Source organism: Brachycentrus maculatus, unplaced genomic scaffold, assembly GCF_059751285.1.
Source record: "Brachycentrus maculatus isolate JH-2025_06_01 unplaced genomic scaffold, ASM5975128v1 h1tg000522l, whole genome shotgun sequence".
Taxonomy (NCBI): Eukaryota; Metazoa; Arthropoda; class Insecta; order Trichoptera; family Brachycentridae; genus Brachycentrus; species Brachycentrus maculatus.
Window position 1 is genome coordinate 380,001 of NW_028281268.1, and position 17,500 is coordinate 397,500.

The 17,500-nt window shown below is 33.3% G+C and overlaps 1 protein-coding gene across 5 annotated transcripts in view; it reads right to left on the minus strand.

Moving 5' to 3' along the window:
• Window positions 1-660: 660 nt before the first annotated feature.
• LOC148301755 (inhibin beta chain-like) overlaps window positions 661-17,500 on the minus strand; it is a 28,032-nt gene continuing 11,192 nt past the window's right edge. For 3 of the 5 annotated variants that reach the window (XM_088272766.1, XM_088272764.1, XM_088272763.1), the window contains 2 exons: window positions 4,820-12,206; window positions 661-4,132 (listed from right to left, as the gene is read on the minus strand). In XM_088272766.1, the coding sequence (XP_088128892.1) occupies window positions 3,521-4,111 (591 nt within the window). In that variant the 5' untranslated portion in view covers window positions 4,112-4,132; window positions 4,820-12,206 and the 3' untranslated portion in view covers window positions 661-3,520. Of the gene's footprint in view, window positions 4,133-4,819; window positions 12,207-17,377 lie in introns of all 5 variants that reach the window. The other 2 variants (XM_088272765.1, XM_088272767.1) reach the window with 2 other exon arrangements.

The following is a 17,500-nucleotide window of genomic DNA, read 5'->3' on the forward strand; positions in this document are numbered from 1 at the left end:
ATTGCCTGGTTACATCGCAATGTTAGCCGACTTAGCAAAAGCTTGAAGTTTGTGAAACCCTAATTTGTATTACTTAGTGTAGCCACCCTTCCGAAAAGAGACTTACGTACATTAGCAGCGTACAATGGATTACATGATATTACATAAATATTTTTTGGCATACGGGGCTGACGACCGTCATAGCCTGGTTTAAGTGATTACTTTACATACGTGTAACATTCACTAATTCTACCCATTATTGACAACCACACTACTCAAATTCTTGGAAGATCGTGGTGTGTCCCTAATCTCATACAATTTTACTTTGGCTTGAACTTTGATGTTTCCCTTTTCCCCTTTTCCTCCCGTCCCTCTTCCAGGTATTTTCACAAATTTAGAGATGTGGATTTTTGTAATTGGAATAGTACGAGTACTTATTTTGTGTAACTCATTAATGCAAATGACTTGATGGATGTAAATATTCTGTAAAATTTTCAAATAAAAATAATATTTCAAAATTATAGAGGGTGAGTATGTAACCCCGAGTGCCATATCATTGTTTCTATTCTCGTTCAATATTTTTTCCTTACTTCCTGAGATAAAGTTGATAATTGATAATTGATTATTGACAGTTCTGAAAATGAATTACATAAGGAAAAAAATGAAAGAATGAAATCTGTGTTATCTTCAAAATTTATTGTATTTATGTAATGTAGGATAAAGTTGTCTGAGAGTTGTGAACGAATATTATATAATTCAAAATTCATTGTATTTATGGAATGAAGGATAACATTGTCTGAGAGTTGAGAACAAAAAGCATAAAATCCAAAAATTATTGTATTGTTGTAATGTAGGATAAAGTAGTCCGAGAGTTGAGAACGAAATTTATAAAATATTTTTTTATTGTATTTATGTAATGTAAGATAAAGTTGTCTGAGAGTTGTGAACAAATAATATACTATATAATCCAAAATTTATTGTATTAATGTAATAGAGGATAAAGTTGTCTGAGAGTTGTGAACGAATAATATATAATCCATAATTTTCATTAAATGAAATGTATTTTGAAAACAATATTACGTAATACATGTTTTAGGCATAGCCCGAGATTAGTTAACTTATTAGGAACATGGACAACTCTGTGGCAGGTTTAAGGAAGTCTGAGAATCACAAACAAATCTCATACTGCAATGTCTTAATATTACTCAATTGAAAATGAATTTTATTAAATATTAGCAGAAATCTTAAAACTATTTATAATACATTGGTAGTATAATAATTCCTGAATCTTACTGGAATTAAAAATTATAAACTTGATTAAAAAACTCTTTACAACGATTGAATATATATTTTTGATTGCCGAAAAGGCAGAGTTCTCCGAATATTAATTCTAGTGAAATATTATTTACCACATACTTCCGTTTTCTGAACATGACATGTCTGGATTTTAATTTACTGATAATAAATAACCAAATTAATGTTTAGCTAGTTATATACAAGGCTATTATAATGTCCCTACTTTAACATTATAAACATTTGTAGTTCCAGAAAATCGTTTAGTTTTTAACAGGTCAATATCATTTTATTGTTGAAATGTATCTGTACCTCCTGAAGCCATCTCCGAGAAATCATAAAAACACATTTCAACATTAAACTGATATTGTTATAGATATACTAATATATTTAAATATTACATCTATTTGGCTCGGTTTATTGTTTATTTGTAGAAATCGTATGACAGAAAACGAAGAATTATGTGGAAATTGTAAATGTAGTAATTATATTATAAACCCTGCCACAGACATCCAAAATTCTTGAACGTGGATTTCTTACATAAGTCAAAAGGTATTTTTTACAATTTGGTTATTTTTTCATATGTTTAGACATAAATGTTTATATAAATTTATAGTATTTTGTATAATGAAACGAAGCTTCCACAGTATTTCTTTATTATTGTCGTGTGGTCCTCATCCTGTCTGGACTCCACTCAGCTCCCTGTCTTCCCGTTATCCTGACACTCTTATTCCGTACAGTTTCTAACCATTCACCATCGATTCTTCACATTCCCGTCATTCGCTTCAAACCCTTTTCCGATAGTTCACACTTTCTCTCTTTCAAATGCTTTCATTTTCTCAGCGGCCAAAGAGGATGAGACAACACAAAAATAAACACCTTCAAACCGATTCAGAACAACCCAAATCCAAAATTTCGTATAAAATGTATAGTGTTTTTGGATTCTGATCAATCAATTTAAGTTATTGCATTAACGATACTTAATCAATGGTCTGCACGCAAGGCCTTTTACAAATCATACATTTCTTAATAAACAATATTTTCGTGACGATTTGTCACCAAGTTTCGCCAACATAATCGGAAAGGAGAGTTACTGAAGTTACAAGAGGTTGAAGGGCATCGGAACACAGTATTTTTCCACAAATTTCCTAAAGTAAATCACACACATTTTACTTCGAATGATAAATTCAACAGATTATTTTGAATCAAGTGATATTAAAATAATACTTAAAAAATATTTTTTCTCTACAAATTTATTTATATTTACAGCATGAATAAATTTAAAAAAGAACTTTAAATTGATGGGTTTTAAATAGTTGAATTAGAGGTTTATTTTGGATTTAATTGAAAATCAGTGTTATTCGTAAGTAAAAAGTTCACGGTAAAATAAATTAGTTACGATGCCCCTTATGCTACATATGCGTAAACCATGCATGCAGCTCTTTGATCACTTTTTAATTGTTACTCATACCTATATATTACAAATGAATATGTTATTATAAATATTTTTAACAAAAATAATTTAAATGATTTCTTACAGTCAACGAATTCGGCAGCATTTAATTGTATGTATTAATAATTGGATAAATGAAATTTTTACACGATTTGCGAAGATTTAACTGCCGATTAACAATGCTGATTCTGCCGAAAAGCTGTTACCGAAAACAAAGACTCCTCTTGCCTTCGTACAAAATGATTAATTTGAAGCCTATCTATCGTTATATCGTAATATTAATTAATTAACCCTATCCCGAATGCGACTGTTCAACTGTGATTCTTAACAAGTGTTTCTTCTTTAACTACCCAGCGATTAGGTCATACTAGATATCATCAAAATAGTATTAGCTTTCCACGAAACAATATGGAAAGAACATACATTCGGAATCACAATAGAGTCGAGTCGGACAGAGAAGGGTGTTAACATTATTTACAAACGTATCATTCGTCCACCTAGGAGTGGCGGTAGGAGTGACGGCAATAGAGAGCTTTTCTAGCGCGAATGTCCGGAAACGAAGGTAAGTATCGAAACCGGAGCCACGCTGTACTGAGATCAGTTTGGGCGATACTTAACACGTTACTTAACCTGACTAATTATTGAAGTATTCATTTATAATTTGGCTAACTAGTTAAAAGCAGTCGACGAGACTCGGTAAAAAAGTGTTATAAAATACCTCGTGTTTAGTAATACATATATTGTAGTAGGCGTCGCGGAGCGCGGAGAGTAATGATATCGTCCTCGGGACGCAGCTCAGGGACAGCCGCACTCGTCCACCACCATCTTGGGCAGGTCCCGCTTGATGATGTTGGAGTCGGGCCCGAAGTAGATGAGCGACATGCTGGAGAACTTGAGCGGCGCGCAGCAGGGCCGCAGGCCGGCCAGGCGGTCCAGCCGCCGGTACTCGTCCAGCACGTGCGAGTAGTACGTGAGGAAGGTGTCCGGCGTGCGGTTGGCGCCGCAGTCGCCGCGGCAGTAGTTGGCGAAGTAGCCGTGCGGCGCGATGATCCAGTCGTCCCAGCCGAGCGCCTTGAAGCTCACGTAGAAGCGCTGCTTGCAGCACTGGTTGCGCGCGTCGGGCCCGCAGTCGAGCGCGCGGCGGCGCACGCGGCGCGCCGTGGGCGGCGCGGCGCGCAGCACGAGGAAGGGGCGCGCGGGGCCCGGCAGCGGCAGGCGCACGGCCTCCCCGCAGCCCGAGCAGTCCAGCAGCAGCAGCAGCGTGCCGGGCGCGCCCTCGGCCGCCCAGCGCCGCACGCCGCTCGTCACGTCCACGCGCTGCCAGCCGCCGCCGCTCCCGCCGCTGCCGCTGCCGCCGCCCACGCGCAAGCCCAGTGAGCCGGCCATCTCCGTGTAGTCGTCAAACTCCTGGAACCGCTTCCCAGTCAATTATTACTAACCTACCGATCTACGGGACGATACTCCTACTACCATTCCTACTGTCACTGAACATTAGGGTGAGGTATCCTTGAACCATTCAGACATTCAACTGTCACTGAATATTGTGGGTTGTCATTAGGGTGAGCTATCCCTGGTACCATCCAGGAGATTCAACTAGTACCATTCCAACTATCACTGAATATTGTGAGTGTCATCAGGGTGAGTTATCCTAGTACCATTCAGACTTTCAACTGTCACTGACTATTGTAGGTGTCATCAGGGTAAGCTATCCTAGTACCATTCAGACTTTCAACTGTCACTGACTATTGTGGGTGTCATCAGGGTGAGCTACCCTAGTACCATTCAGACTTTCAACTGTCACTGAACATTGTGGGTATCATTTATTTATTTTTAATTTAAGTTTTTCTTAGTAAATACAACTATTCCTTAAAATCTACTGTGACACGTGTTTCAATGCATTCCGCATCATTCAACACCTGTGAAGCCTAAATTTAAGAGTTGTGTCCTTGGACGTTGAAGGTTGAAGAGGGGGTAGAAGCTGTTACTTTTTTATCAGTACGTAGACAATATGGTAATTTGGGAAGGAACAACAAGAAAACCAGACATATATATCATATACTTATTTATATAATCAAAATAACAAAATTTACGTACTTGTGCACTCAGCCTCGTGGCGTTTCCGCTAGGCGGTAATCTCCTAACCCGAAAGGCCCACAGCGTGAGGTTCCTGGCTCGTATCGCGGCCCCCGCTCTGGGCTCTACCCTCAACCAAAGGGTCGCTGTAGCCACCCCCTGGGCTGCCAGGGACCTGGCAGCGCCTCCTACCGGGAACTCTACCAAGCGCTGGCCATTCAGCGCTCCTCCTAAAGAGAAAGATCTTTGAATTTTTTGTTCTTTATCATATAAAGTTAAAAAAAAAACATGGTGTACTTTAGATCCATGTAGATCATTAAAAAATACTTTTTCTTAAAATAATAATAATAATAATAAAATAGATCCCTGAAAGAAATCATCTATAAATTAATAAGTACACTTGTGGAGGTCCTCACCAAAAGTTACATTTCCAATATTGCACAAAAATCATTTAAATGCAAATATGTTCTGTTTACTGTAATATATCGAAATATTAATTAAAGTTGCGACAAAACCTGACCAATCCTGTGTTAAACCAATATGAAATCATTAAATCGCACCAAAACATAACAATTTTGCAAGCTGGAATTCATGATAACTTAATATCATTTATAATGTATGTATAACGTTTTGGTGAGGACCTCCACACTTTTAAGTACGTCAAATGAGCAAAAAAAACAAAAAAACGGAAAATTTTCTTCAAAGGTCCAGTAGGCTCAATTTTATCACCTGTAAAAGGATGTTGAAAATTTCAGACATTAAAAAAAATTGATTTGATATACTTTTATTAAGACTGCTGGTGGTAAAGATAATTTCAAGTCTCAGCTTCTTGGAAAATCATGGACCAACTCATAACCTTGGTATCCTGTGATAAAAGATTGTTCATTTTCTAATTAATAAAGAAATTTTTTATCTAACTGATTTTTTTATATCGTCAAATATAAGTGTAATATTAAGATTTTAAACCTTCACACATGATACCTCGAGAAATGAAACAGTCATTTATAAAAGCATTTTAAATATTTAATTCAATTCAAGATTTTGATTTATTTATTCATTATTTCTGTCTGAGATTTTCTTAAAAAAATATTACACACTTCTTTTAAAGTTACGAAAAGGTTAAAATATTCGAATCAAAAAATATAATTTTTGAATAAAAAAGGTGTAATCAAATGGAACTTTAAACAAATCAAACGGATAACAATTAAGGAATAATTAAAGTGTGACTTTAAAATAATATAAAATTGGATCTAGGAGGGGAGGAATATCATGGAAATTTTTAAATACTTAAAAAAAATCAAATGAAAATAGCTGCCATGTATTTTATTTTAAATCGAATAATTTTTGTTAAATTTGTATATGTTTTCATAAATATTCTCAAAAATGTTTACGCTAAAACCCGACAGAACTAAATAATTATTTAGGTACATCCAAAAGTCTATTTTACGCTCATAGTAAAATAATTTATTGGATTTCTGACAAAATTTTGGTTTTATATGGTCAAAGGTTCTATTAAAGAAACACAATTGAGAATAAGATATATTTCAATCATAAATTTTGGCTACCATGTTCACGAATGAGTAATATACAATCATTCTTAAGTTTTAAATAAATGGCTTTAAACTGTAGAATGTTTGCATATTTTTTAATTAATAAATCAGTTAAAATTATTTATCATTGTTCCTTTTTTCATATTCAGGAAGGGAAAAGGGAAGAATAAATACGATGAAAAGAATTTATTTATAGAGCGAAGGTAAAATGAATGAATATCTAGGAAAAATTTCAGTTCGGTCGTGTTTATGAAAACTCCTGACACCTGTTTCAGTTTCAGAGTTTCAGGCTCTGCGCGGTCAATAACCCCGCTGAAAGACCTTGGAAAATCAGCTGTAAGGAAAAGCCTCAAGGAAAATCCATTGAGTAATGGAGGTAAAAATGCTTACTAACGCAAATATCACTGAACAGTATTCCGTTTTAAAAAATCACTTAAAAATACATACAAGTATAAAACATGTTTAGTTTTTTTTTTCTTTTGAAAGTTAGAGAAACGTTCAATTTATATTTTCTTGTGATATTTTTAATTTTCAATAGAATAAACATCGAAGACATATGACGCGAAATTATTTCTAAGGAAATTTAAAATTGAAAAGATAACTTACCATTTTGAATCCTTTTCTTGAAAAGACTGGAATAATAATTTATTACGTTTACACTTACCCGAGTACCGTAATGGTGGAATACATATATTTTATTACTAACGTTACTTTACTAACATTTTATTATTTTTGTCTTCGTATTTTCTGTTTGTTACTACTTTATTATTTTTTTAACTTACGCGATTTAAAAAATATTTTGATTCAAGAAATGAAACTTGTAAAACAACATTTAAGTAAATTATTAAGATATGTATTATGCACTAGTGCTTGTGTGTTTTTTTTAAGTGTTTAGAAAAATGCTAGATAAGCCATGACAAGTATTATACAAAAACAATGTAAACATAATTAGATATTTAACAATAATTTAAATGATAATTTGTATTTTTATCTAGCTGAATTATTGGTTTATAAGAGTTTTATTTATTTATTTTGAATGAGTCATTGCATTTAAAAAAAATGAGAATTAAGTTCGTATTTTCAGAGATTTCTTTTTTCCATATTACGTAATATGTTTAAGGTATCATTATCTTACCGTCAATGTATGATTCATTAAAAAAACAAAAGACATGCATTGTTATAAAAAAAGTACAATATAATACACAGATTACCACTTTCGGCTAATATTTTGGAGGTTTAATTCCAAGAGAAGTCAAGGGTTATTACTTTTTTTCGCTACAATATTTATTCGATACTACCCTTAATGGTACTGATGTTTAAGACTGATTACCTTATTTAAAATAACATCGATTCTTTGACATGGTAATGTACCATCACGTACGGATGAAGGTCCAAAGCATTATGCTTTGGAGATAGGCAGCCATTGAAAGTTATACCGGATAAATAAAACCTTTGACAAAATTTACGGTTTAAATCGTTAAGTATCTGATATAATGACTAAAAATATTGCCTTATCTTACAGTTAAATCATTAAAAAAATAATTACTTCGTAAACTGTATTTATTGTATATTGAAACACATCATATATTTTCCTATACACCCTGTTTTCGGAAAATTTAGGTACTTCGGTACATCGTCCTTGCAAAACAAGGCTTTCCTGAAACGTTCACACAATGTTAGGAATAATCGTTAGTTTTCAAAGTCTGAACATGTGTATAAATTTAGTTAGACGAGAACGTCCGTCTGTCGCCATATCACATCGTCACTCTTCTGACTTACAATCGTATCTGCGTTTGCATTAATTTTAAGGAGAACATTTTTTAGATATAACTGTTAATTTTATATCAAATACGAACTAAGTGCTCAGATGCGGTAAATATTTTTTAGGCTTTAAATCAGTATTTCTCAAATTGGGTGATAACGCCCCCTTGTGGGCGTTCTAGAAGACTTTTACAGGGCATAAAAACCCCAAAGAGATAGATAGAAGTGCTAAGAAATAAGATTTATGTTCTTCCCTCTTTCTATAATGGGACATTCTGGCGATTTTATTTTCCCCTTTGACGAGAAATTTTGATAGGGGGGCGCCAGACTAAAAAAGATTGGGAACCTGTGCTTTCAATTTTTGTAGATTTTTTTTAAACACACAAAATAAATGCTTAAAATTTCGATAAATGGTAAAAGACTTCGATACCATAAAAACATTTAGAAAATGTAAATATGTAAAAGTTTTTTTTAAATGAAACTGAAATGCAGAAAAAATGTCAGTTACGATTGTTACTTGGGAGACCGACGGTACATATCAACTTTGTAGCGTGTCTGTGATATGCCTTCAGTTGTACGAACACAACTAACAACCTAGAACTATTACCGGCTAACTTGGGTAATACAGCCTTATTGTAAATAATATCATAGTGCTTCAGAAACTTAACAGAAATCAAATGAGTTCTTTCAACTAAATATGTACCCATCTTACAGTTTAATCAAGATATATACATACAAAGTTGAGTAAAGAGACAAGCGAATTATTTTAAACGTATTCTTGGTACAATATTGTTGAAATAAATGTATTCTTATGTGAAAACCAACATGCCTCGGATTAAAAGAGATATTTTGAAAATGAAAATTATAAATATTATATGTACCTACATATATACGCATTTTTCTGAATGTACGAGTACATAACAAAATTCTCTATTAGTATATTAAAATATTTTTTTAGTACATTTTTTTATATCTTCAAAATATTTTATAACTTTTACTTATTATGGCAGTTATTTTCTTACAAAGATATATACAATTTTTTGTTTGCTTTGCGTATTTTTTATTTAACCTAATATTTACTTCCTTTATTTTAGTCTTTATGGTGGATAAGCAAATAATAAAATTGAAACTAGATTATTTTATGCTGGATATTTTTTATTTTTTCTTGTAATGTAAAACTTAAAAGAGCTTCTGAGGTAGCAGCCATTGTATCAGGGAAGTTTAAAGAAAAATATAATTCCCATTCGCGGAGTTAATTAAATATTCATCTTTATAAAAGCAATGATGACAAAGAGGCAATTTGTCCAAATTGCCTCTTTTTTTAAAACAGGACGGTTAGTGGAGAAGGTTGAATAAATAACCCCGGAGGATGAAAAGGACTAAATTAATTAGAAGAGAAAAAATGTCATCCTTTTTCAGATGCAGACAATAAATAATATACTTTAGATGTTATTTTATTTTTTGACATCTCATCAAAGATGAAGAAGGATATGGAAGTCTGGGCATTTAAGGGGCTGATGACCGTCATAGGCTGGTTTAAGTGATGACTTTACACACGTGTAACATTCACCAATTCTACCCATTATTGACAACCACACTACTCTAATTCTCAGAAATTCAATATATATATGAACCAATTTTGAAACATTGTTCTTGAATCACTAGAACTTCACTAGAGACATCTATTGGTGAGATGAAAAATTTGATTTTATAAACTAAGAATCCGTCAGCAAATTATTTCATCGTTTCATTTTTATATATAACATCATTAGCTGTGCGTATAATCGTAACTAATTTAGAATTAGTTGTGTCGTGTACAAGTTAAGTGAGTACTTGTGGCAAAACTTCATTTCATAGAGTGAGAGTGCCCGTCTGAAGTCTGTCTGAGTCACGCAGATAATGTCTCAACCTACGCAGTCATAACCAGATATCCTCGAACTGTGGGACCGCCAGTAAAAAAGTTAAAATAAAATGTTATGGTCGTATCGTCTGAAAGAATGGGGCGACTCGATAAGTTGACAAGAATAAAGCCTGCTAAAGGCAAGCAAGTCAAGAAGACGACCATTCCTCAAAAGATCAACTGATCAAAAATAGCTGTTAAAAATCGTTTTTGAATGCTGATTTCAACAAAAGCCAGAGAAATGGAGACTAACCGTTCAGGTAATGCAGTGGTCGGCAAACTTATTGACCAAAGAGCCATTACAACGATTAAAACATTTCTTGAGAGCGAAATCTGTTTTCAAGTCTAGTACACCTTTATTCTAATTTTAGACCTTTATGAAATTACTAGTACACTTATTTAATATGACACGAGGATTTTATTCATTGGTGTAAAATCTTTACATAAGAACATAACTTATTGCGAATAATGTCCTTGCATCTGCTTTGAATGTTTGATCAAATCAGGTTAGTGTCGTCATTTTTAAAACATTTCCATGTTGTCATCAAAAAGATGTTTTGTCAGTTTGCTTTTAATAAAGTTAATGCTTGAAAAAGATTGTTCGCAAATACGCATGAATACGTAGAGTCGAAGAGAGTTCCCGCGAATATTTGTTAACATGATGTTGATTTAATGTGGCTCCCTATGCACAGTTTGGGTGCCAAAAAGGGTCAAAAAAACATTAATACAATAAAACAATATGTTCCATTAATAATATTTTTTAGACGTTATTAAATATGCAAAAAGTTTTAAATTGTATTATTTCTTAGGGTTATGTTATCCGAAAATGTGAAATTATATTTAATTCTGTTTTGGTGCGATAAAATTTCAACTTTTTAGGGAGACTAATAAAAAAAGTTTGAGAGGTGTTGAAAAAAGATAATGGTAGCATGTAGGAAGCTCACAATGAGTCTCGGGGCGGCCATGTACTCCAACCCCATAACTAACTTCTAAGTGAACAGTCACGTCACCATGTAAGGTAGGTAACTCACCCTATTATCGTCCTACCGACTGAAAATTATCGAGATGGAATTTAAAAAATCACATTATGCAACAAATCAAACTGTTTACAATTGAAATAACGAATCCACGTTTTTTATAGTTTATATATGCACTTTTGCCCCTTTTTAAATGTACCCTTTACAAAGTGTAAAGATTAACTTTTTTTTATTAACAGCTTTATTTCCCTTACGAAATTTAAGGAAAAAATTGTTAAAATTGTAGCATTTTATTTTGACTACTTTTTTCAACCGGATTTCAAAAATACCTTGTCATTTTGCACGTACGTATTCATCCCTGAAACATAATTTATTTTATAAAGTTCATAAAATATGCCACAAAGTATTGACAAAATAAACTTGAGTTTGGGATTATTTTTCAATAGTAATTTTTACGAGTATGTATTTGTGTTTTTTTCGTCAAAACATTTTTTAAAATATTCAAAGTTTTTTGAAGAAAGGCATTTTATCTTCAGTTTATCAACAGAAAATTAATGAATTAATTACTGAATCTTAGTGTTTTTTAAAGGTACAATTAAACATCTCCGTTGTTATGTTTTTTGTTTACAGAACCGTCAGTAACAAAAGTTTTGAATGATAATAAATGTAAACATAAGAATTTGATTGTCGATTGCATTAAGGTTTAGATTTTAATATAACTAACATCCAAGTACGACTATACAGCGGTTTGAAATTTTAAACTAGATAATCTGATAATTATTATAGACCTGAAAGAAAAAGCTGAAGAATGTACGGAAAAACATGTATAGCACAAAACTACGCATATTTTGACAATATAGTACTGTAAACGAATCGGTGTAAGGTACCATTACCATAGTTGCGCATTTCGAAAAAAAAATTCAGTATTTTTAGTATTTTTCAGTTTTCATGTTTTCAGTATTTTTTTCCGCTACTGATGTTTTATTGACGGCTTATATTAATTTAAAATTATGTATTACGATAACGAAAATCCGCTTTAAAAATACTTGCCGAATATTAAATTATTTATCATGTTTCATCGTTTGTTCTAGAATTTATGGTAAAAATTAACAAAATTTGTAAATTTATTTCAAAATATGAAGTTTTTTTTAAAATCGCGTATTATTAATTATAATTTATCATTGGAATCATCTTCTTCATTGATGTTCAGTATACCAGACCTGAAACAAAGATAAAACAATATTAATTCCCATTTCGTAAAGAAGGGGGGGGGGGCTCCTTTACGTCCGCCTCCGTAGTGTAATGGTCAGCACGCTCGGCTACCGTTCTGGAGGTCCTGGGTTCGATTCCCAGGGGGGGTAAAATAAATATAAGTGATTTTTTCGCTGTAATATTTATTTAATACTACCCTGGACTGGTACCTGAAGCGGAGGGCTGATCACCTTTCCTTCATGTTTAAACGATCAAGATGACACTGCGTTTATATGAAGCAGTGCCATATGCACCATTTGGTGCGGATAAGGGTTTTTATTTTATTTATTTTATTCGTAAAGAAAATATTATAGAAAAGAGATTTTTCCTAATTCTTCAAATAATACTTCATCGACCTATCAGTCAGTTTGATTGACGCACGACGCCGTTCGGTAAAATTATAATATCTTCCAATAGTGTGTTTAATCTTGCCACCCTGTAAATATACGTAATATTTTGCTAAGGATAACAATTGGCGGCGGAAACTAAGAAATAAATGTTCCAGAAAAGTGTTTACTAAAATCATATTCACAAAGGATAACCTCGAACAAAAGCCAAAAGTTTTTTTTTCATAGTTTTAACATATAAATATATAAGTAAGTCAGATGCCTATTTGCTTAGGTAAATTTCTTTCCCAGACTCTCTCTTGTGGGGAATGTTAAGAAAAAACAACCTTCGAATTCGCTAGATAATGAAATATTTACAATAGTGTAAGAAAATTATTCGAGGCCCGAAGGCAAGTAAATAATAATTTAGTGAATTCTAAATCAGTTTCAGGAATTTTATGTGAAATTCTAAATTTTTAGAAATACGCTTCTGAAATTTTAAATATATTTCTCGTGATATGAAGAATTTAAATGTATGTTTTCTTTACTTTTTCATTACGGAATTTTCAATTTTATGATAATATAAGCGAATACTTAGAAGGACCCTCTTAGCAATTAATTAAATATTCTATGGTTTTGTTACTAGGCAAAATGTCTAAAATTCAATTTGAAAGAAAAATATTACCCTAACAAAATCGGGTTGAGGGCCCGTGGCTAGTGTCACTGACTCCCCGCTTTTCCACAGGGGTAGGAAGAGAGAATAGAACGCCACACCAAATGCCTTTGGAAACAATCTTCGCCTCTCTCACGTTCATGATTTTCCTCATACATACAGGTACACGCTGATTATTCCGTCTTTTGACCTGACCACTTTCAAGTATTTGAAAAACTTGATCACGCCATGTTTTCCTCGGTAAATTCGGCTCACACTTTCTATTTCATATCTACGTTTTAGATGATGATAATACGAATTATCTTGTGAGATGTAGCGAAGTAATTTAGTTGCTGATAAAAATTCCAAGCTTAACTCAAGTTTTCAAGTTATTGAAGTAATATAGAAGATAGTAAAACAAATTTACGAGACCAATTTGATTGGTAACCGAAGCAGAAGAAGATTGATGTATTTACCCCAACATGAGTAATCGGAAGGCGTGTGTGACTAGATATATGGATGTGCAGGAAGCTAGGAGTGTATGTCAGGTCAGAAGAGTATGGCGTTCCATCCTCTCTGCCTAACTCTGCGGAGAAACGGCGTGATGGAAGTAGTGGTAGAATCAACGATATCTATTTTTCACAATATTTCGACTGTGACCAACACTTTGTTCTCAAATCAGAGTTCGCCCACACAGAGTTCGCCCACACAGGAGTTATTTATATTGAAATATCAGCAAAGAATGAGGTATTATTTGTTATGAATTATTATTTTTTATAATTCCTTATTTTTAAATAAGGAATTATTTTTTATGCTTAAATAAAAATACGTACGATAAGATTAAATGTTTAATTTGGGGATAAACCTTTAAAACTTCCATCCTCTCTGCCTAACCCCGCGGAGAAACGGCGTGATGTTTGTAGTGGTAGAAGCAGTGATTTCTATTTTTCACAACATTTTGAGTGTGTCCAAATACTTGTTCACAAATCTGGATACAAATGGAAAAAGCCCGCTTTATAAAAGGTTTCCTCATTCCACCACAGATGTCTCTAGTGAACTCGCGTATACTGTGTGTGAGTTTGATCAATATATCTAGAAGTATCAAGAACTTTAGTAGTGTACATAGTTGTCAATCATGGGTAGAATTGGTGAATGTTACACGTGTGTAAAGTGATCACTTAAACACTTATGACAGCCGTGAGCCCTGTAAATGCCCAGACTTCCATATTCTTCTACATCAATGCTGAGGTGTCGAAAATAACTCCGAATGACATATTTCCATATTATTTTTTGACATCTCAACATAGATGAAGAAGAATATAGAAGTCTGAACTTTTACGGGGCTTACGACTGTCATGGGCTGGTTTGACTGATCATTTTAAATACGTGTAATAAAAAATAATTTGAAAAATATCTCCTATAATTGGAGATAATTCAGATTTGTATTTTGTATTTGTATTTTAAAAAGAATAACCCGCAAAGCGTTTATTTGAGATGCTTGTCTGCATGTAAGATAGTAAGGATAGGGAAGGTAAATGTGAAAAATACATCACAAGCACCCAGACCAATTGAAAATAAATCTTTATTGAATTCATTTTCCAATTGGCGGTAATCAAACACGCAACACCAGTTTCGCAGTCGAGCGTCTACACAACTACGCCACGGCGAATGTCAACAAATGTTTCTGTGATCTGTAAACATGTATTTAGACACAATCAAAATGTTTTTCAATAGCGAGAAATTGTAACTATTTACAGGACTGCTAAACGTATGCAAACTCTCAACGATGGTCACCCCAAACAAGAAGTATAATAAATATATTTATGATTTGCAGTTAGCTGATAGTGAGTTACTCGATAACAAGCCTGGCGCCTATCTCGTTAGGATGTCTAGACGATCGGAAGGGGGGCTTGGAGAATGCTAAACTGGAAGGATATAAACTGGAGTGGGAAATACGTGGAGAATCCCGGAAATAAATCAGACTTTTGTTTTCGGACACAAATATTCCATCAATAACTCGAGTACCTACCGTTTATCGGTTTAAACCAGTGGTCGGCAAACTTATTAGCCAAAGGGCTAAATATACACACTACAACTATTAAGAAAAAATTGAGAGCCAAGTCTGTTTTGAACAAGATAAAAAACAAACAGATCGAAGCAGCTTCTCCTTTTAATTTAGAACTCATATAGTACATATCGTATATATAGTATATATCGTAGTCATAAGGAGAAAGTGACCAAGTGCATTGTTTTACAAAAACGTGATCATTGACTATTTGATATCTTACTAGCTTAATATTGCCCTGAAAAAATCCCAAAGGATTTTAAACTTGGACGTTTAACATATTGACTTGTTGATAATGACTATCTGCATTGGTGTTTATTTTCTTGCCAAGCAAAAGTGACTTAAATGGCCCTCCTGAGCATTTTACGTTTTCGTAGTTGGTCACTTTCTCCTGTACGACTACGACATATTCATCGTTTACTTTTTCATTATCAATTTTTGTTTTCTGTTAAATCTTGAATTTTTTCATTCCGCCAACGTGGTGTACTGGTTAGCGTGTTTAGCTACCGTGCTGGAGAGGTCACGGGTTCGATTCCCAGGGGGGGGGGTGAAAATAAATGTTAGTGATTTTACTCTCTAATATTTATATTATATCATAAATAAGATAATAAGATATACGATAATGTCGAGATATATATTTCTTTAAGCATGTTCCGAACTATATGCGGAATCAGTTATTTTCGTGTTTAATATGTAAATTGAAGGAATGAAAACAAAAAAAAACTATGTAGAAAAGTACGGAAATGTTTATAGTTAAAAAAAATAATACTTAGCTGAATAAATCTGATCTGAAAAGTTTTGAAGCTACGGAGAAAGCTTGTTGGATGAAATTTCTCGAATTAAAAAGGAATTTGACTACTTTATACATATTTTAATAAATGTAAGGATTTTGCATAGTAATTCAATTTCCAGAAAACATTTATGATAATATATGAAAAGGATCGAGATGATGGGTAAAAGGAACATCGTACTTCATATATTATTAGAAGATAAAATTAAAAAAAGTATTTTATGGAAAGATATTTGGGTAAGTGATTAGTTATATGTATTTTCTCATTTGTTTCCTTGAAACATGCTTCTTACGTTATGTTTTTATATGCTTCTTCTTCTTATTATTATTATAGGCCTTGCGGCCTGTTTTTAAGAGGGATTAGCCTCCTGCGACGTCGATTCCCAGCTATCGACCCATCTCTTTGGTGGTCTGCCCGGGAGTCGTCTACCATGGGGTTGGCCGTACAGTGCGATGTGGGGGAGTCTGGATGGTTCCATTCTCCTCACATGCGCATACTATTGTCTCCTTCGTTGCCTTCCCCACCTAACGACATCTTCGATCTCGCATATTTCCCTGATCCTGGCATTTCTGATTCTATCTCGAAGACTCTTGCCTGTTGTGCTTCTCAGAGTCTTCATTACTGACTTTTTTATATGCCTATTTACTATGCTCGTTTATTTTTTTTACATTTTGCTATGCGTTAGATTTGTTCAATATTTTGTAATTTTTTATTTCTCATTCGCGTTTCAGTCTTGTATACCTTAATCCCAAAACGAGTAATAGGAAATACTCACCGGAAATATTACACACTCGTATGTTACTTATATACGTAATATATTTTTAAATAAATAAAGAAATATGCGCACAATGAAAATCTACTATCAAGAACTACATAATAGTATAAAAATCACCAGTTTGATGATGTTAGAAATGACGAAACCTAGTCACTGGTCAAATGGAAGGAATGTGGAAAAAACTATTAAGTTGTTATTTCATTAAATTTAAAATGACATGATGTTACACAAGATAAACAGCGCATTTTGGTCTGCTTATAAAAGCTTCGAGATCGATAGTTACTTGTAAGTTTGTTTTTTACTGTTTTTAATATTATACTTATAATAATACTTAAATGATCATAATGTAGTACACTGGAGAGTTTATTTGTGTAACGTAATTACATCATAGAAGCAAGCACTATTATTGATAAAAAATAGTCCTTGTTATAAAAAAATGTCCTCGATATAAAAAGAGAGGGTCTTTGATTTAAATAAATAAATGTTGTTTTTGTACCCTTAGTTATATGAATTTTTAAGACAATACTTAACTTTTTGGCACAGGAGCGCAGTGGTTAGCGGACTTGACGATCTTATGGTCATGGTTTCGATTCCTAGCTTTGTCAAAATAGGAAGCACTTTTCACTTTAATTTAACCCAAAGCCCACGAACACA